Source organism: Manacus candei, unplaced genomic scaffold (assembly GCF_025592945.1).
Source record: "Manacus candei isolate 608988 ecotype Guabito, Panama unplaced genomic scaffold, ASM2559294v1 h1tg000023l, whole genome shotgun sequence".
Lineage (NCBI taxonomy): Eukaryota > Metazoa > Chordata > Aves > Passeriformes > Pipridae > Manacus > Manacus candei.
Genome location: NW_026138071.1, coordinates 20,223,778 through 20,245,404, shown reverse-complemented (window position 1 = coordinate 20,245,404; position 21,627 = coordinate 20,223,778). Strand labels below are relative to the sequence as shown.

The window sequence follows — 21,627 nt, the reverse complement described above, 5'->3', positions numbered from 1 at the left end:
ATTTTCGTGAGCATTTCCACTGAAATTCATACCTCAGCTGGGACAGAGTCATCCCCAAAGGAACATTTTTCACAATTCTCTAAGCAGCTGAAGACAGGGCTATTGCAGAGCAGAGCATCCACTGCCAGGGAAGTGTCATAAGGCACTGACGTCAAACACAGTCCAATACATGGACATTGTCTTGAATTTTTATTTATTTTAAAGAGTTTTCCGCCCAAAATTGGACATAAACTGGGAAAGGCTGTTTCTTTTTCCATTTCTTATTAAGGAAAGTCTTGTTTCATTCTCCACTTCTTATAATTCTCTTATTTACTCTCTCTTATTTACCCACCACTCTCACAGTTTCTCTCTGATAGTCCCTTAGTCATTTCTAAAACAGAACTTGAAAACAGTCAGATCAGAACTTTTCTTGCAAATTAAAGTTCCAGTTGGGTACTTCAGTTACTCTGTTTTAGCACAAGCATATTGAAAGCTGACCTCTCCCCCCTGTTCCTCCATTGCTCCTATTCTGGGCTGGTCTTCCTGCACAGGACACATCCTGCAACACTCTGGCTCTGTATTTCCCCAGAAATATTTGTAACTGAAAACATGAAATTGTAACTTAGGGTGAACTTTATTCAGTTCCTTCTGCAATTTGTGTCAGTAAGGTATTTCAGATGTTTCCAGCTCGTGTTACTGTCCTTGACAGCTGTTCCTCACACTGGGCTGTTGCAGGAAAAGGCTCAGATACAGAAATCTGCCTTGAAGTGTGTCGGGACAGAGACAAGGTGGTGGACAGACCGGTGGACAGCGTTCCCTCCCACGTCCTGGCACCACATGCACATCCTTCTTTTTTTCAAAACTTGCTGGCACATGATTGATTGCCTGGATGTTTCTTGTCCCAAATGTGTGCAACAAATATTCAATGCTAAAGGAAATCCAATGCAAATTTTCATGAGCTCAGTTTGCACTTCAGCTGTTCTTTGAATTGGTTTTATTTTCATAACCTCTTTTATTTTTGATTGATTGGTTTGGCTTAAGTTTTGTTTGCTTGTTTGTTTGTTTTTGTGGTTGGTTGGTTGGTTTGCACTTTTTTTATATCACAATAAAGGCACAATATAGTACCCCTTACCCAGGAAAAATTCTACATTGTCAGTGAAAGGCATAGAAGATTGTGGCAATGGCCATGAGCAGATACCTAAGAGAAGGCTACTTTTTAGTTTGATGTTCAGTCAGTTTCTGTTCTAAACTTTGGAATATTTATGAGAGGATTCCTTAAAATGTCCCTTTTGTATCATTTATCTTCCTAGCAGGAGCAGTGCTTTAATTTGCCACCAGAAGATTTTCCTGTCTTTTTTTCCCTTTTTTGGTGAGACTCTGCTGTGTTAATTTCCTCTTTCCCTTTCAGTTTGTAGAATAGTTTGTAATGAAAAGAAGAAATTGGTCTTTAGCGCAGGAGTTCATTAAAATAAAAAGAAAGAACATTTTTGTTCAGTTTATACTGATCCTATGATTAAACTGCCTTTAATATGGGTAATAAATAACCCTGTTAATTTTGTGTGAGTAATATGATGACCTCAGCATTAAGATATATTAAATTTCACTTAAATTTTTTTTAGCTTTGTAATTAACACTTAACAGAAGTGACAAAATAAAGCATTGTTCTGTGCATGAAGCAATGGGATTTAAAATTTGATAGTCCATGCTATATTTAGACACTGAAGTGAGACAGGTCAATTATATTTTCAGCCTGTGGTCTGTTGCACTTTCTGGGTCTCATATACTGGATAAAGAGAGATCCCCTGGGTTTGTGGCAGCTCTTGCCTCCTATGCTTTTGTGAGAATTGAGCATGAACAGGGTGCTTCGGGTAGGTGGTGATGAATCAAGTTTATGCATCTTGCTTTCAGCATTGCGTAATAATATTTAAATTCAATTAAATTAAATGAGCTATTTTTCAGAAAAAAACTAACCTATGTAGATGAGGCCTTGTATTCTTCATTCCCATTAGTTTATTAAATGTGACATTTAGTTCTGGGACTTGTGCCATGTGCATCTTTTGTCAGTCTGAACAGCCCCTTGTTCACTCCTTGTTGTGAGAGTGTTTCTGGTGCTGCAGCCTCTCCAGGAGGGTTAGCACCTCCAAGACTCACAGAAATCTTTGTGTCCGTGCTCCCATGGAAACATGACAGCAGTCCCTGAAGTGAGGAGTGGCCATGCCTTGTCCCCACAGAGCTCTAGGAGGAACCCCATGTCCTTCACAGAGCTCTAGGAGGAACCCCATGTCCTCCCTGCGGGTCTCAGGGATGCAGGGCCCAGTACTGAAATTAGCAGGACCCCAAATGATGTCAAGGTATGTAGTGGTTTCTCCCATTCAATCTTCTGCGTAGCTTTTTCAGTCCCTATCCTATAGGGACTGAATTTTTATACCTATATTATTAGATAGAGTATTGAATATAATTACTGAATATTATACCTACATAATCAATTTTGTGTGCTTTCACTCTTATTTTTGTCCAATTTTTCACCCCTATAGTTACATTAAGCACATCACTCTGTAAAGTTTATCACCTTCTTTCTGACATGGGAAATGCAAGTTGTCTTAAGCAATCCTGCCAGCTGTAGCAGCTGTTAAAAATTTCTTTCCTGAATCCAAATGGACCCAGATATCAGCTTCCATCCTCTAAAGGTTGCTTTTCAGTATATGGAGGTCAATCCATTGAAGCTCAATGTTCAGGGGTTAACACACACTGGTGGAACTTGAGTTTTCTGAGGGAGCAGGACATCTCTCTCTCTCTGTGAGTCACTCACAGAAGTGACTTGCTGCTCAGGAGCTGACATTTAACAGCAGCCTGATGGGCTCCAACCAGATGAAACAGCTGCCTGCAGTGCTCAGTGCAGGTCTGAGCAGAGTAAAGGTGCATGGAAATTCATGCAGCAAACTTTAGAAAGCTTACTTTCCACTTTTGAGGCAGGTTGGTGGGTTTTGAAACATTACTGGCAAAGCTGGGCTAGAAAATCTCAGGTTGTCATGTGATTTATGGAGTCACCTTCTCAGCAGAAAATCTCACCACCTTCCGTGTTGTGTTTAGAGCTTCTGGTTTTTGTCACCTACTTTACAAGAAGCAGGTGACATCTCCAAGAAGGGGTTTGGATGTGATGGCAGCTGGAAAAGCAAGGGATGATTCAGACTGGGAAACCATGGACTCATTTCACAACCAGTGACAAGAAATAACTGTATCCAAATGCCATGACCCTGTGCTATAACTTTATTCCTGGGTGGGAGTTACTTGCCTGATGTACTCTTGTCTGTATGAGTCAGTCTCTGGTCCTTCACAGTGACCACCTAGGCTTTGTCCTTGCACTAGCCTATTGTTATGATTTTTTACAATAGTATTGGGAAGCAGGATCTTGTGCCCACTGAAACTGCACATGCAGCTCTTGCTGGGAGCAGAGTCTGGCCTGTCATGTAGAGATACTGGGTCCTGCACGCTGGGTTATCACAGGTGGCGAAGATATCATAGGCCAGCCAAAATCATGTATCATAATTGGCCCAGGGTGTATTTTTTCTACCTAATGCATTATTTCTTAGAGGAATGTGTGAGAGGAGGTACCAGTTGGTCGCTGAGGCTGTCCCCTAACACCAGTCGCTGAGCTGAGGAATTCTGAAACCACTTGTAGGATTTGTCATGGGACAAAAGCTATAAAAGCTGCTTATTTTTGTGAAGATTATTGCTGAGGAGGAAGACAGGAACAGGTTAAATTCTGCTGTATGATATGGTTTTAATTCTTTGTTCTTGCTGAGCTGAGAGCAGTGAGACTTTGATGTCAGCATCAAAGGAGTGGAGGGCTGCTCTACCTACTCTGCAGTAAGGGATAATTGACATCCTAGTGCCACTTTTCTGTTAAAAAATGAATATAACACCTTCATGCCTGAGAATCCTAAAACGGGCATGCCAGAAACTCCCAGGAGTGGGTCCAATAGTAGCATGACTCTCAAGCTTGCTTTTTTTGTGTGTGGTAGGATAATTCCTGTGGCCATATATATGTGTGTGTGCGTATATATAAAAAAACTCTCACAAGTGACATTCTGCTTTAGGGATCTGAGCACAGTCTGACACTTTGGATATCCTGTACCAACTTAGATGCAATTGATCTCCCAGGGCACACCTTGCTGCTGGGTGCAGGCACAGACCCAGTGGGGACCCAAGCCCAGGAGGACAGATACATGGAATACAGCAGCCATGGAGATTGCTGGTAACACCTGGCTGGACCAGCCAATGCCAGCACTGGCTCACAAGCCCATGTCTGCATGTACAAGAGATGCATGTTTGGCCTCTGGCTGCCTCTGTAGTGACTTGCAGGTTTTCTGGGTCTCTCACTGTCTTTACTGCTCAGACCAACTTCAGCGTTTGCAGTTGCCAGCTGAGTGGCTCCTTCAGCACAAAATAGCAATGTGCTGTGGTACAGAAAAGTTGGAGTGTGGGGAGAAATTGTCATTGCTTTCTAGATGACAAGTGAAAACATCAAAGAGGAAAAAAATCAACATGATGCATGAACAAGCAAGTAATAAGAATGAAAGGCAAAGGATACTATCAAAAGTAATTTCAATCTCAGGCATATCCACTGGGTATGTTCTGTTAAAAACCAATTTTGCACTCTGTAGGTGTATCATGCTTTTTTCACTCTCCTGTGAAGCTGATAATGGGTTTTGTTTTCCATGTGTTCTTTATATCAAAGCAAAGGCATGGGTACTTTTATTAAATGCAGCCTGTCTTAATGCATTTATTAAGAAATAAAGGTGGCACAAGGAGCAAAATTTGGACCTGAATTTCTCCAGAATTTGGGAGTTTGGGTGTGACAAGTGGAACCATCTCTCCTCCCCTGTGTCTAATTAAAACAATGAGTGCTAATTTGCAAGTGTTAATTTAATACTGTTATGCTGTCTTCCACTAAAACCATCGAAACGTACCAGTTGTGTTTTCATGTTTGGTCTGTTTGAAAGTAGGAAGGCTTTTAGCAGTTGCAGCATTTTGGCAAAGCTTTCAGATGGCAGCTTCTGTAATTTCAGGCTGTAATATTAGGCACAGTATTCAGTTTGCTTCATTTCTAATTGGCACCACTCTCATGCTGTTTAGATTTGATTGAGGTTTGTGGTGTACATCCCAGGAGAGGGAGATTATTCTCAGTCACAGTTTGTTATACAGCATGTTCTTGCCTTCTGTAACAGATGTATGTACTACCAATTTTCTTGCTTGCCTGGGTTTCTGAGGGGTTTTGGAAGCTTGTTGCCATCGAAGGAGATTCGTATTTGCAAGCGGGGAGGCTCAGGAAACTTGTCACATAGTGGACCCTTCATTTGTTTGCTGATAATGGACTGCTCTGGAAAGATGTGTAAGCATGGACATCTGCTAAAACTTCTGAGTAGGCTTGTTGAAACTGCCTCTTTTGGTTTGTTTTGGGGGTTTCTTTTTCCCTTTTCCATTAAACTTCAACAGAAATACTGAGGATAAGGTGAGATTTGGATCTGAATTTCTCCAAAGAGAAACTCAAGAAATACTGTAGCGCTCTGAACTATTGTAGGGCATAAAGTTCAGCACAGGCTTAAATACCTTTTGAGATCAACCCTATTCATGACTTGGTAGCATTTTTAATAACCACATATGTCAAAGACTGTACTTATTTCTCCTTTTGTTTCACAAAAAGTACTAATTAAAAAGGGCTTGATTTCACATAGAATTAATTTTGTCTGCTAACTTTGCTTTCTTCTGAAATCTCTTATGTTATTTGCAGTGGTGTTTCACTGAGATAAAACAACTGTTCTTTAACTTTTGGAGCAAAACATTTTCTGAGCAACTGACACTTCTCTTGATACAGATCTCGGAGCTTTGATAGGAAGAAGGAAGGAAGGATCCAGTCTTCATAGTGTTACTTGCAGAGCAGATCTCCTCCCAAGTTTCAAGCTTTGTACTTTTCTGTGCTCTAGGTGTTGCAGGAGACCCTTGTAATACTGATTTTTTTCCTTTTTTTTTTTTTGACAGATGATTCAAGAGAGCAGGGTTCTTATTGAGACGGCAGACATCACTCATGACAAGATTGTTCAGTGCCAGAAAGCAGGTAATCCATCTTTATTGTGCAGTTCTGGATGAAAGATGGGAAACAATATGCCATAGTTTACTTACACTTTGTTGGTAATGTACCATTTGTTCCCTGGTATGTAAGTGAGCATTCCAGTCTTTCCCTGGCATATTCCACCCTCCTGAAGTTCATCTTCCAGTAGCAATGCAGGCGTGGGAAGAGGGAAAAATATTCAGCTTTCACCTTAAAAGCTATTTCTCCATCTGCTCTATAGCTCTGAAATGTCTGACAGCATTTAAATTAGTCAAATGAACTAGAAAGGCGTTCAATTAAAAAGAGGGGGTGAGAAGGCATCCTGCCTTTACTGAGTGCCATTCTCTACCCCACAGAGGAGGCAAGAGGTTTTGATAACCCCAGGAACAAGCTGTGTTGCCTGCCTTTCCTCTCTTTTGCTGTTTAGGTTTGGTTTACACCTTGTAAACTTGAGCCAATATAATTCTGTTGTATCACAGCAAGTCTGTGTGGCTCTTCATTATGTTTGTCATAATGTTTCATATGTTTGTATTATGTTTGTATGGGCACAAACCACTGTAACTAGGTGTGAAGTAGGTCTTACATTGCTGGTGTATTGTACTGATATCTTTGTCTGAACTGGTATGCACCAGTAGAAGTGGAAGAGGTGGTTTCAGAAGTGGCCACCTGTGTGCTGTCTACTCTGCCACAGGTTCCCACTCCTGTTTCAGGATGGTAGAAATCACCAACGTGTCTGTGCTTCTCAGTTCAGGTTATTCATGCAAACCTCTCTTCATCACTGTTCAGGATAGCAGGCTAGATTTTGAACTGGGAGATGTCTCCTATAGTTTCCACTCATGCACAAGAATAAGCCCCATTGGAGAGATAAGAGTCCACGTTTGGCAGTGGTAATCCTCCACAACTAAATCCATCAGCTTTCATGTGTCAGAAACCATGCTGAATAAATACACACAGTGTATTTCCATTAGGAGTTTTCATTGCAGAAATTAAATTTATTAAATTTGTACAGCTGTACCTTTCCTAACCTATAACAAGCCTTGAAGGTCAGTAACGCAAACACTTGTGACTGCATTTCATTTGTGTTCTTAGTCCTGGTCTTCTGGGACCACAACAATCATAAATACTATTGTTTCTGATAGACATTTTTGGATTTGGCAAGTGATGCAGGCTACAGCCATTTGCTTCTACTAAATGTAAATAGTGAATGAAACAGCCGTTTTGCAGTAAATATTTTAATTCATCTTTTTAATTAGAAGGAATTCAGAAACTGTTTCAACAATAGCATTTAACTGATTTTTGTGTGGTCCAAGAGCAGGGTGGAACCCAGTCTTTGCTCTTTAGTTATGCTGGCACCATGGTAGCAAAGGGAGGAGAGGCAAGTGGTGGTTTCTCACTGGATTTCATGGGCCTCATCATTGCCTTGGGTTCTGTTTATCCACATAAGCAGCATAAGATTCCTTAGCCCAAGGCCTTCATTGTGTGCAGAGGGTTAAGGAATGGGACAGTAATGAGAAGATGCAGGACCAGGAGGGTCTCCCCAGGTGGTGTAATTTCAGAGCAATACTTTACACCATGCAGGCCCTCAGCAGCATCAGACACCTTTCTGCCCAGCTTGCTCTGTGCACAAAAGAGAAGAACCCACAACACTTGCTTGGGCACTTTTGGTGTCTTTGTGAGCAAGGGGCTGGAGATGTGTACAGAGGGCATGATGCAGTACTGTGCCACCACACTGATGTCCAGAGTTCCATGCAGTTCCCTTCTCCTTCCTTCCCTCTGGAAAAAGACGATTTTTTTCAAGTTTTTCTCTTTGCTGCTGTATCCACTTGTATTTTCATTTGTTTTGCTTTGTTAGACTTAAAATATTGTTTCTAATTGAGAAGACAGCTGGAGAGATACAAAGTGCTTCTCTGAAGCCTGAGGATTTAGACAGAGGAAAGGATTAGGAGAGAGAATATCCTTCCCTGCACTCAATTGCCAATTAGTTTGTTGCAAGTGTTACCCAGGCAAATTGTTATATAACATTTTCAATGTGGCAAGATGAAGCACTCAAAATTGACAAGTGTCAGAGGTACAATTGCCTGTGATGTAGTCCTTCACCTCACCCCAGTTCTGCTCCCTTTGAACATGTGTTCCTACCAGACCTCTGCTTCACATCGTAGCCTGTCGGAGTTGACAGAGAACCTGTCAATAGCCTGTTTTGGTCTGGGTTCCCTGTGCTTCAGGGTCCTGCCCACTCTCCCAGATGGTTTTTCAGGTGGCTGATTTTGTTGGTTTTTTTAAATGTGCAGGCTCAGCCCAATGCACAGGGATCAACAGCAGCTTGGAGGATCGACCTGATAAGTGCTTTCCCTGGTGCTGCTACCCACAGCCTAACAAATGCTTGTGGCTCCCTCTCTCTGAGGCAGCACTGTCTCCAAGTTAGAGATGGAGAAGTGAGGTCCAGAGGGAGAAATACCTAAAAGGATGCTGCATAAAGGCAGGGCTGCCGGCGTGGAGCTAAGATCCCTTAGCCTTCATGTTTTTTCTTCCAGGACAAAGTGAGTCATTTGAAGGTTTTCTTTCACTAATTGAAGTGAAATGATTTGTAATTCAGTTGGCACGGGGCACACCTAAAAGGACATCTTGCTTAGGGTGCAGTTATTTAGACTGTTTTCCAAAGGAACTCTCTTATCCTTTACAGGCAAAACCTGTTAGTGGGTGAAGTTTTGGAATATAAACAGTAGAGAAATCTTGCACTGTGTGGGGCTGAACTGCCTCAGTGTTACTGAGCTCCTGGAGTCGCCGTAAGGCAAGAAAAAACTTATTGTTAGTCTTCTAGGAGTGCTTTGGGCAAGCTCTGCTGAGTGCAAGCCTGCCTTGGACTGTCCTTCAGCAACCTGCTAAGCAGCCCTTTGCATTTACACCGGGCAGATGTTCTCTCAACAGGCATTTCTTTGATGTAATTTCAGCAAAGCTTGAATTCGTGGGTGACATTTACCGTAAAATGGTAGGGGAGGGAGAGCTATGAAACAACTGGAGATGGAGCTTGGTTTGTTCAGCCAGGTTGGGCTTCTGATGCTTTGGGGTTATTTGGTGCCAGTTTGGTCTTTGTAAGGTACAAATTAGGGGAACACAAACAACTCTCTCTCCATTTTGTCTCTCAATCCACACCAGACTCTGAGAAATATTTGCATACACTGTGCAAATCTTGTGAAATTGGCAGGCCAGTTTGATATTTTAAGGTTTTTAATCCCCTCCCAGATTTCCTGAATTCCTGTATCCAGCAACAGATTTGCAGGCGTTTGCCACAGAAAGTAGCAATGAAATGTAGCAGGGGTGTGGTTGGAAGTCTCAGTTTTCTGCACTGCAGGAATAGCAATCCTGTGATTAGATTTATGTGTTTCTGACATAATTTATCATTGTGAAGTGTAAAGGCTTTTCTGTATGACTGTGATTAAGATTAATGAGGAGATGTGCATTGGAGTCTGTATTTGCTGTGCTGAACAGGTATCTTCCATGTCTGTCAGAGAGCCTTCCAAGGGACAAAATCATCTGTGCAAGGAGAGTTGCCAGCCATTGCCTTTTGCTGCAATATTGCAGCAATGCAGACTGCAGGCAGTGTGAGAGGGAACCAGGCTTGTGCCTGTGTGGGACCCCAGCGCTGGCAAGGAGAGTCACATGCAAAGTGGAAGCACAACCCCAAGATTGCACATGACACTTTTATTCTGGAAGATGCTCTCTCAGGATGGAGTCATAAAAGGAAAGGGAAGCACAGAAGGAGGTTGTGGGAAGTACCAGCTGCAAGACTGAAAATGCTCACTCAGTGTTTTATGGGGAAGATCAATCATGCATTGGTTAATGGTGCAATCTGTATTTTTAGGAATGGAATTCCATGAAGAGCTTCATAACCTTGGGACAAAGGAAGGTTTGAAAGGAAGAAAATTAAGCAAAGCTATTGAGAGTTTTGCATGGAATATCACAGTGCTGAAGGTAAGCACAGAAAGCACTGCCTCATGTCTCCTATTAACCTTATAAGCAAACCTTTGCTCTTTTAGCTCATCTGTTTGTACTGTTTTACTAATACTGAAACAACATGTTCTTTTTTTAATGGGATGTATGAATTACCCTCACTTGTTGATATTTATCAAATATGCCTAATTACACCTCTGATTTGGAAGCTGTGGAAGGGAATTTATCTAAGCCTCAACAGAAAAGAAAGCTTGTGGTTTGTATGCTCAGGGACGTGGCTTTCTTATCTGTTCTGCCCCACTCATCCTGAAAATGATCTGTCTGAGGTCATTGTGTCTCATATGGTTGTTTTGTAAAATGAGAACTAGAGCATCTCTTTGGGAAGGGACAGGGCAGGAGGGGCTGTCATGAAAATGCATGAGGAACACTGTAGATCCTGCAGGGTTATGTTTCAAAAGTGAAGCGCTGCCCAAACAGCTGAAAAGGGGATTTTCATCCCTCCATCCTGGCTGCACAGTGACACAGTGTGTGGTGTAACTGATACTCACCAGGCTTTAGCTACTGGTTCAGCACCAATCAACCCGAATTGTCACAGTACTGTATGACTGCGCCTGGGTGAAGACACCCAAGGACAGCCAAAGATGCAAAAAGGAGGGGATCTGGTGCAGCCCCAGCAGAAAGCAAGGAAGAAGGCCTGAGCCAAGCATTCAGGTTGTTAGCATTCAACTCACACCTTCTTTCACAGCCTCATTTCCCACTCTGCTCTGATAGATCACGCTTTAATTTCTCCTTGCTCTGTCTGTGCTGCTCCCTTCCTCCAGCTCCCGTTAAGCAGGTTGCCTTGTCTGACAGCATTTCCCTGCTACCTCCCAGTGCCTTTCCCTTGGCTGGCATCCCAGAGCAAGCATTTGAGAAGGCATTTTTACTAAATTCCTCATCAAATATACCCCTAAATGTAGAGTGCAACGGCGGTAGCAAGGGTAGTAGGAGATGCATACATCAGCACTGTGGTGCTGGAAAGAGCACTAACATATCTTGAGCAGGAGAGAGGAAAAAGAACTTGGGAACAGAGGGGCTAAAGGGCAAAAGTGGTGGGAGAGGCATTGGTAGTAGAGAAGAAGGGTTAGAGAAGACCTGGGTCACCCGTGGTTTCTTGCATGCACCATGAGAGCGAGGAAAGTGAGGAGTGGAATGAGTTTTGGCTCAGTTAATAGGACCTCTGGTGAAAAGGCAACCAGTTCCAACATTATGGAACAGGCTGACCTATTCCACAAGTAGCTGAAGAGGACCAAAAAGAAAAGCACACTAGGCAGTTCTGAACATTATTCTGAATACCTTTAGCTGTGTTAGGTAAAATAAATGCCTCATGCTCAGAGTCACTCTAGACACAGTTAGAGTTACTCTGAACTTTTTCAATTTCTAGATGTTTGTTAAATGAGAAGCTTGCACCTCTGAGGGTGACCTATGATTAATGAAGGTAGGATATCAGAGAAACATTTTCCATGAAAAAGAATTGCTGCCTAGCACATGCTGCAAACATATTGAAAAGCTTTTAAAACATCCAGTCAAGGTCAAGGAATAATTGACTTATTTCATTTCTAAGCCACAACTTCTTTTCTACCTTTCTCACCCAATAAAATATTAACAGTTTGTGACAACGGAATGCACATGAAATGTCTTTTCATTCTGACTGAAGTCCAACTCAGCAATGACATTAGAAAACTGGGAATGAAGTTGTACCTGAGGTTTCTATATGAGACCATCAGTCATTGTTCTAATTTGTCCATCTTTTTTCTTTTTTTCTCCTCCTCTCCCACCCCCTTTATAAAGTACTGTCTTTCAGTGACCCTGGCCCTAACAAACCTATTTGCTGGTTACAGCTGCATCTCATGTTTGGCACTGACTCCCCTCAGTGCTGGTGAGTGCTCCTCAGGAGGATTTAGTGAGAAGACACCAACAACCCTGTCCCACTCAAGCCTTTGGTGTCCCCATATGTCCAGTGGCAGGGTGGACACTGCAAATGTATTTCACTAGATATTGGTATGGTGTTGTAAAAAAGGAAAAAAAATAGCCCCTAACATCTCACAAATGCATCACCTGCTTCACAGTATGTGAGGAGAGTGAATGGCTGATGAGGAGAAGCCTCTTTATGTGCTCAAGGTTGTTGGAGGCAATTACATCATGTGGCAGAAGTCAGTTTGTGTGAGCTGCCTGTGAGCAAAATAGCAGGTATTATGTTGTGCTTGTGCCTGTGAGATGATTAATAGTCTTTTCCTAGGCTAGTGAAGCCAAGGCATATTTAATTAATGTGTTTCTTTATAAAGACTCATTGCAGTAGGTAAGCTTTGAATACAAAGAGGAGATGCAATAAGAAATTGCTACTAGCAAAATAATTAAATAGTTACAGAGTGCAAGATTAAAGTGTATTTTATAAAAATCATACATTCTTCATGTTTAAAAATGCCCTGGGGTACTTTTAAGAGGTGAATGAAAATAGTATGCCCTTTTTCTTCCTTAGTTTATATGAATGTAATTTCATATTAGTAATAACTGCAATAAAGACAAACCGTTTGCCAGAAGGTAAAAACGTCAGTAAGAAGATGGATGTTATAACTTGGTGACAGTCTTAACGAGTCAGCTTTGACATGGATGCATATTTTTAAAATGTCACATCTTCCTATTTGGTCACGTGCTGTGTAAAATACTGTCAGGCTCACAGTCAGTAATATTGAGAGGTATAACTTAGGGTACACTAGACAGAAGACTCATGTTCTCACAGTGATATTGCAGGAATGGTTCTGTTCCCAAATTTAGTCTCACTTTCATGTTTGTTTACATGCAGCACCAGCTCTGTGGCTGTGTTTTCCTCTCTGTATTTAATTGTGTTCCAGTAAAACGCAAGGGTAGCAAAAGGAATTTTGTGTTTACCCCCTCATAGAGTCCATGGTGTTATGAACTGTTCATTTCACCCTAACAGGCCTGCAAAGCTGCTCAGTTACCTCAGCTGAGGTAACTGTTCTGGTCTGACCCTGTCTTGTCTCAGAAGTTCACAATTCATTTTCATGAGATATTTCTTGTTTTTAAAACAAGCCACTATCCATTTCACTGAGCAGAGGCTTTCACGTGAGTGCGTGGGCTCATGCTTGTTTCTCCCCAAATGTTGCTGCTCCTCTCTCCTTGCCCTGATGAGGTCACCTCCTCTCTGACTGTGTGGTTGTTTTTGCAGCAGGCATGGGCTCCTCCTGCCTGCCCTGTGAGGCAGAAGCTGAGAAGCCTCGTTAGGGCAGTTCTGACCTTGAGCTGTAAAGCTGCACTCAATGCTGCTGCAGAGCACTAGGTGGCTTTCAGGTCAGGTACACTCATGTACCTGTGGGTGATGGGCATGCAGAGCCAGCCTGGGTCTGCTCCTGGCCCTCTTGGCACAGGACAGTACCAGCTGCCACCTCTCCTGGGGCTCTTCTGCCCACTCCATCTGCCTCTCCTCTGGGATCTTGTACCAAGCATTTTCTAGTAACTGAGGCACTCTCAGCATCTGTCACATATGCAAACCACCGATTCAATGACCGCTTTATGAGTTTTTGAGAATGTTGGGGGAAAAAAACCTTGTAGCCTGCAAAACTACTCTCCTTGCTGAAGCAAAACTGTCACAGACTACCAGGAGGTGTTTACTTGAGCAAAGAAGTTGGGATCTGCCTGAGTCCCAAGAGCCTGCCAAGTAAGTCAAACAAAGTCTGAGTATGTTGACTATGGGTCAGATTTATTGCTCTCACGTGGACGTGGTTTGATTGTCTGCAGACATATTTTCATGGGCTATTTGTACTTAAGTGGGTCAGCACATACAAACTCTAGAAGCAATACCATTGGGGTACTTGCCTGCATGCTGATGGTAAATACCTGGCTGGTTAATATACCAACATACTGACTTATGTATAGACAAAACGTGGGAAGAAAAAGATAAAGTGGCATTTACTGTTTTGGTCTTTCACTGAAAGGGAGGACACCTAATTGTTTGGTTCTAGTTGTTGCTCTGAAATACACATTTTTTCTTTAATCTTTCTTTGCTGCCCATGATAAGATTTCTCCTCTGCTGCTGTGTGTTCTGTCTTACTAGGACTCCAACTGTTAGTACGTGCTACAAGACATCTAGTGGTTACATTTTCAGGGATGGTTTCAGCACTCATCCATGAGTGTATCTGTTAATTATCCTGCATTTAAATTAATGCTGATTAGATATATCAAGAGAGAGGTTGCTGAATGCAGAAGGCATACAATTATTTAATTGCTAATGCAGTTCACTCTTTGGAGGAGGAATCTACAATTTTATGGTGTCGTTGTGATCAATGTTAGCTCTGGTGTGACTTTATGCAGCAAAACGGTGCCCAAATAGCACTTTTGCAGGATGATGTCCACAAATGACCTCTTTCTTTGCCTCAGTCATTTGTGACAATCAGCCTTCAGTTGCTTGGGAAACCTGCAGCATCCAGACCTCTCACTTGGGTTGCAGAGCCCCAAATGCACACTTTAAGGCTACTTGGAGAGGTAGAAGCCAGGTTTCTGGAAGATGTACATACAAGACTATCTGGCTTCACCTAAACTGAGATGAATTTAGCATCACTATAAGTTACTGGAGTTGTAACTGTAGCTTTTGTTAGGAACAAAAGCTACATATCGGACAGTCATCGTTATTCTAAAGCACCTTAAAAACAGATTTTCTGATAATCTTTGGAAGAACTAGTTCCATTCACAGCATTAATTTAAGATTTATTATAGTGCACTGTGGAAGTGTTTTTGAATGAGTACTCTACAGTACTCTAAAAGCATCTTGTAAGAGAGATTTATTTCGGTCTTTTCACATCAGTCCTTTTTCCTGCAGTAGGCAAGAGCCATGCCTTTGTTCCTTGGCGTGCTGCAGAGTGGACAACAGAGCATCCTGGCAGAATCTTAGGAATATTATATGTGATTAAGCACAATGGTAACAATATATTCTATTATGTTATATGATTGCTGCCAAAGGATTTGCTTGACAGTTTACCCTATCTAGATTTTTAAATAAGGACATGATGAATTCATGAGTCCCTGCAGACCTGCTGCATTCTATGTACCATTTATTTCTTTCACTGTAAGTGTCAGTTAGGCTTTCCCCTGACCCCCCAAAAATTCCCTGTGTCTTATCTCCCTCCTTTTCCCAGTATTACCTCTGTGGACACAAACGCATTGGAGCTCAATTTGTGAAACTGCAAAAACAGATGGAACATAAGCCACAGTGTTTTAGCAAGTCTTTTTATTTGCTCTCATCTTCTGACAGTGAAGAGCAAGAGCTGTAGGCAGGAGTGGTTTGTGTGGCATGGAGTCATCGTGCCTGCCTTTAGATGCAGGGCTAATTGTGTTATTCCATGTGTACTCATGTCTACTCATATCCAGATCTAGGTAAATATATTTTGAATGTGGTTACCCCAAAGGCTCTTTTTCTGGAGAGACTGAATGTCTTTCCTGCTGTCTAATCCCCACATTGTTTGCATTTCCTTTGTTGATGCAGTTCACAGTGGTGTTTCAGACTTTTAAACCTCTCTAGGCTGTGTGCCCTGCCTACTTTTGAGGGTTCTGAGACCTGCTCAGCTGCAGCTGAGATTGGCCAAGCCGATCAGTCTGTGATTGACAGATTTTACAAACATATAATGAAATACAAAGATGCTCTAATTATTCACGTAGTTACTGGATCAGCTTGATCTCTTACACATGAGCTGAAGAACAAATAAAAGAAAAATAATACAAAACAGCTGGCTTTCTGAGAGTGCTGGAGAGAAGGTGAAGAGGTCCATCGAGGTCAACATCCATTTAGTCTTATAAATACGAATCTGCTTAGTTTGAGCAGTTGATTTAAAAGTAGGGGGAAAGATGAAGGAAAGGAAAGATTTAGGTTATTCCTTATTCAGTCTGTGAAGAGCATGGAGAAGTTGCATGGGAGTGCAGGTTGTTCGCAGGCCCTTTCTGTGCTTTGAATGCAGCGGTGAGTGCAGGGAGGCTCCCAGCCCCAGAGCTGCTTTCAGGGCAAAGCCTGTGCTCCTGGCCCTCAGGTCAGTCTCCAGGGCTCCTCTGTATGTGGGGGTGTTGCAAGATCTTTCTGGGATAAGGGATTTAGAGTCCTTTAAATGGTATTGAGTTACAGCATAAGGAGATGTAAGTTTGTGATCCACATGCAAAGCTGTTTTGATCAATGTGTTTTGTAAACTATGGGAACCAAGCCCTGTGATCATTAGGTAGGATAGGCAGACCTTTCTTTTACCTAACAGAGTACTGTTCTCTGCTGATCTGGTTGATAAATGCCTCCTTCATAAGTGGTGAATGTGCTGTTTTTTATCTGTCTTGCCTTAGCCCAAAGGCAGGAACCAGAGCTCTTTAAAAGACTTGGTGGACTTTGCCAGTTGTATCTAGTGATGGAAACTTCTCAAGTTACTTCAACAGTGTGTATTAGGGTAGAAGGAGTGTAATACCAGTCCTTTAGGAGTACTAGTTAATTAACTGGAATATGCTGTTCTTCTTGGCCCTCAGCCATGCTGATGGAGCATTGCTCTGGGGAGGATGTAGTGAGCAGTCTCCAGTGAGTATAGCATGACCTCTCTGGGTACCTGGCTGTTCCCTGTGAGTTTTTGAAGCCCTAATGGTGTTTCTGAAAGGTCACTGTTTCCTTGGTCAAGGAAAATTCCAAGACAGGAGTTGGATTTAGAACAAGTTAAATATTTGTGTGTTTAACACATACATCAAGGCCACCCAGGTAATATTAAATCTGCAAGTAGAAAATGCTGGCACTAGCAGGGACTAAGGGGGGAAAGGAGACCAAAGATCACCAGAGTTCACAGCTCTTGCTCCTTCGTGATACTGTGAGTTTTTGAAGAGATGTAGGAGGGCATGGAGTCCCAGGATGGTCTGACAAAGAGGAGAGACTTTGTCCCTTATTAATCATTTATTGCTGGGGTTTTGTTGAACGATGTCACAGCAGGAGTGTTCCATTGACTGGCAAGAAGTGATTGTCCAGACATTCAGGTCAGGCAGTGCTTAACTGTCCAGGCACAGGGATCCACACAGACCTGCACTTGCCTGCCTGCAGCGCTGGTGCTTGTGATGAGCAGCACTCACCTCCCCACATCACACAGCCCCTGCAGAACCAAACCCAGTTCATAGTGTCTGTTCATCCAGGGAGCATGCACAATTTTCTGTCTTTTCTCCAGCCCTTTACACCTATTTGTGTCTATAGAAAGTAGGACTGGAAGGGTCTGTGAGAGGCTGTGTAGTTCCTCCTGTTAGCTGCTGTGGATCTAAGCCCTGCTTGAATATTTGGCATAGAAGGTGCTTGGTATGAGGCTCTAGTGTTTTCCACAGTGATGTGGCAGACCCAGGGACCCACTTGGCTCTTGGGGAAAGAGCTGATGGCCAGAGTCATCTGAGCAGAAATGTGTGTCTCTGCCAGTTTTCTTGCTTTGCTCTTCCTCTTTCCTCCCACCAGGGCTCTGCTCCTACAGGTGTTTCAGAACAGTAGGTTTAGGGATGAGACCCTCCTGCAGTCAGTGTGGGACCCAGGAGCACGACAAACCAAAAATGGAGGATCACTAAAGTTCATCCAGGGAACAAGTGCCGTGAGGTGCCTTCCTTTGATGTAAATGCTTTTTTTCCTGCAATAAAAAGTTCTGCAATTCAGATGAAAATATTATTCCTTCAGTTCTGCTGGGATTGTATGTGTGCAAACCCACATGCATGTATGTATATAGGAGGTGAGACAGGTCATCAAATATATATGCAGAATGACCGTAACTTTAGCATAAGAAAAGACATTAGGAAAGCGAAAGGTGTCATGAAAAGCCTTGAGTGATACCTTGCTTAGTCCTTGAACTTGACTGAAATTAGCCAGAGATAGATGGCAATCAATCTTGTGATATGCCTTTTATTTTGAGTGATGGGACAAATTGCCAAAAGCCATGGATCTGATGCCAAGCTGCTGGCTGTGCACGCAGGGCAAGATGCATCGTGTTGCAGTGAGGGTGGTGGGAGACAGGGCCAGAAGCATGTGGGGCCACTATGCCTGGTGCCTCTTGTGCCAAGGCCACCTCAGCAGCATGGGCTTTGAGCCTGGGTGAGGGTTGGCACACTGAGGTGCTGTGTGGAAAACCAATTTTAGTGTCACTTCACAAATGGAGGCTTGTCAAGATGCTTAAAAAGCATTAGTCTGTCAAAATAGGTGTCCAGCTCTCTTCTTGTGTAGGCTGGCAGCTCAGTGAAGCCCTCTGCTTAGTTGTCTGTCCTGCCTCAGTTACCCCTCTGTGCCTCACTGTCATCTCAGTGTTTACTGTCTCTCCCCCCCAGCCTCAAATCCTCATTCCCTCTGCTTCGGCCCAGTTGAGCATTATCATCTAAATCATGCTAATTCATGGGGGGTGAACCACTGTGTTCTTTGTCTTACCTGTGTGTCCTACTGTCCCCCATCCTTGACCTGGACTAAACTCCACATGGCTCAGGAGCTGTCCCTAGCTGTGATGCAGTTCACATGAGTTTAGCACTCTTGCATTCTGTGCCAGTTTGCCCTGGGGTAGCTGTGTGGGACCTGGCACCGCTGTGCTTGTGCCACTGGGGCAGACCCGTCACAGCCAGGGCCCCAGCTGTGCTGCTGACGTCCCTCTTTACCAGCCTGGGAGGGATTTTGGCACCTGGGTGTGAAGGCCAACTTCTCCTGAGGGGGTGTGTCATCCGGCCGAAAGACTGTGCACCTGGGAAAGTAATTAATAATGTTCAGGTGATGGTGTGTGAATACAAAGAGGGTTTGTTCTCCGAATGCTCTTTTAAGCCACAGCAAGATTATGACCTATGAAGAGGTTATTTGAAAAATCAGCAGGTAGGGTTACAAGTTTATTGAAGATACTCACCTCTTGAGGAAAAGGAGCTAGTCCTGCACACATGTGTGCCTGAGAAGAACTGTAGAACTGTGCTGGAAAGTTGGTACTATTAAGAGGGGGAGAGGGGGCATGAGGGGAAGGTGACTGAGTGTTTGTAGATGGTTCCCCACCAAAGGACGATTGCCTGTGTGTAAAAATTGGGTCAGTGTCATCTCCCATCCCTTGAAGGAAGAGACAGTGTAAGCAGAAGCTGCAGATGGCATAGGAACTTCAGCAACTTCTGCCACCATCCCCTCCCTCCCCTGCAACGGTGACATTTTCATCTGAGACATGGATATCAAAGACTGCTGTACTTGGCAGTTGAGTTAATTAACACAACCTGGAAGTTGAGGATCTAGTTTATGCCAATCTGACAACATGACCTCATTCAGAGGAATTAAAAAGGCTATAATGAAAGTATAAGTTTCAGCAGAAATTCACACATTTCTTGCTTCTGTCTGTCAATGGCTGTACTAACAAAGGGTGAAAGAAGAGCAGCTGGCTCTGTCAGGTGTTGCAGGTTGCATTATAATGCAAGCTGAGCCCCAGCCCTGCCCCTCAGAGCTTGGGCAGCTCAGTGTGCTGGAGGGATGGGAGTCTTTCATCTGGGCCCTTGGAGTGGCACTGGGCACGTGCCCCAGTAGGGCTTCCCAACACCTGGCCCTAGTGAGGGCTTGGAGAGACCTTTTCCTTCCTGGGTTGGCAGTGTCCTGCACTGCCTTGCCTGGATATTTATTCCTGACACTGAAGGTCAGGGTGGTCAGTTAAGCAGGGCAGTATTTCTCATTTATGGAGAGACACAAAATGGATGTTTTTTCTTGGATTCAGGGACAGACTGTTGCTTAGAAAACTCCAGTTATCTCTTGATGCAACTTGGAGGATTCCTGATGTCCCTTAAATAACATAGGAGAGATTCAGTTGTACAATTGCTATTGAAAATACATGTTAAATTTTAAAGCAATTTCAGGTGTATTGTGGTCTGCATATATTTAGCAAATTCACTTTACAGCCTAGAAGTTGCATTTGCTTTGCTCATCTCATCCTAGCTAGCACATACTCCTGTGTCTCACCCATGCAGAGATGACACAGGTGGTGCCTACCAAGGTGTTTTAAACTGTGGAATGCTGTCCTGTGTCCTGGTAAAGATCTGGTGGAGCTGTGATTGCTTGAAGGTTATTAAAATATGGGTAGAGAAAATGCCCTTTGTTTTCCTCCAAATGTGGAGCTGGTGTGTGTCAACTCAGTGTCCACAGGCTCTGAGAGGAATTTTTCCCCGAAGCAGCTGTGTTCCTGTACCGTTAATTTCCCTGGTTCATTTAGACAGGGGTCTTTGTGTCACTGGGGAATTTCTCATTTTGTCAGCCTGTGCACACGTTGCTGTCCTACAAGGGAGTGTGTGTCTGAAGGAAGGGCTCCACTTCTGAGGGGTTTCATGGTGGGACAGGGCACGAGGGAGCCTCCACCCACAGTTGGTTTTTATCTGAATTTTTGTAGGGCTGTTGAGTATCAGGGACAGACCAGGGTACTGATCTGTACATGGTGGGAACTTTAAGAGAGGATCACTTGTACATTGTTTTTTTCCCAGCATTCACTTACTGTTAAATGTGAACTGTGCTATTCTGTGGGAGCTGTAACTGGTGCTAGTCTGAAACGGTTATATTTGAATGATATGTGCTGAGAGCTTTAACGTCTTCTAAAAATTACCTTTGTGGTATATTTTGAGCTTGTTACAGCTACTGTCTGCGGATCACATAGAGTTTCCCGAGCTGAGCTTATAATTGATGGCAAGCTGACTGTCCCTTTTGTTATGTGAATTACGTGCCAGCATCTACAAAAGCTGCTCCCTGTGGGGGAATGGGTGTCTAATTTAAGACAGCTCCCTGGGGGAACTCAGAAGGCGATGAAAGCTCCATCCGAACTTCCTCCTCTGCGGTTGCTGAGAGGCTGTCTGGGTTTTCCCTGGCACTGTCGGTGGCCTCAGTCAGATCTGGTAATATACTTTATAACCGAGTGATACCTGGCCCCTGTGCTTTGCTGAAGCTGGGGGATAACATGTCTCTGTATGAATGCCAAGTCCTCCCCTTCTCCTTCACGAGCACTGATATGAATCCTCTCTCCACGTGTCAGAATGTGCACAGTGCCATTGCTAGCCAGGACCTTTGATTTCTTCTGCACTTGTGTGAGTACAGTAGTCAGGGGAGCCAAACTGAATCCAGCAGGCAGTGATTTGCTGGCATGACTTTCCATGTTTTCACTGTGCCAGCCTAGCTTCCCTTACTGCCTCCTGACGTTGAAAAGAGAAAATATTCATGCACACCACTACATATTCTGAGGGCTGAGGTTAAAATAAAATGCTCTTTAACTCAGTGGTGGTATTGATTAATTTTTGTTGCCTGAGCCACTAGCAGTAGAGGGCTGTGGAGTAAAGATGCTGTGTTAACATATATGGTTACTGGCAGTATGGATCTGCAGGGAGGGCTGGGACAGTTAGTGAAAAGCCACAAACTGCCCTAAGGGAAAGTTGTAGGTGTTCAGTGAGACCAGGCGTTTGTGCTGCCGTTATTCTTCCCTGGATCTTATGGTGGATCCAATAAGCCCTAAATGTGGGAGGCATTCCCAAAAACTTGCACAGGAGCTAGGGAACTAGGAGGCCCAAGTACTTGTGGGGGC

The 21,627-nt window shown here is 43.4% G+C and overlaps 1 protein-coding gene across 9 annotated transcripts in view; it reads left to right on the top strand.

The window, feature by feature from the left end:
- Positions 1-21,627, top strand: part of PLCL1 (phospholipase C like 1 (inactive)) — a 192,964-nt gene that overhangs the window by 159,456 nt on the left and 11,881 nt on the right. For 8 of the 9 annotated variants that reach the window (XM_051787064.1, XM_051787062.1, XM_051787069.1 and 5 more), the window contains 2 exons: positions 6,019-6,094; positions 9,948-10,057. In XM_051787064.1, coding sequence (XP_051643024.1) covers positions 6,019-6,094; positions 9,948-10,057 — 186 coding nt within the window. Of the gene's footprint in view, positions 1-6,018; positions 6,095-9,947; positions 10,058-21,627 lie in introns of those variants that run through there. The other variant, XR_007904473.1, reaches the window with a different exon arrangement.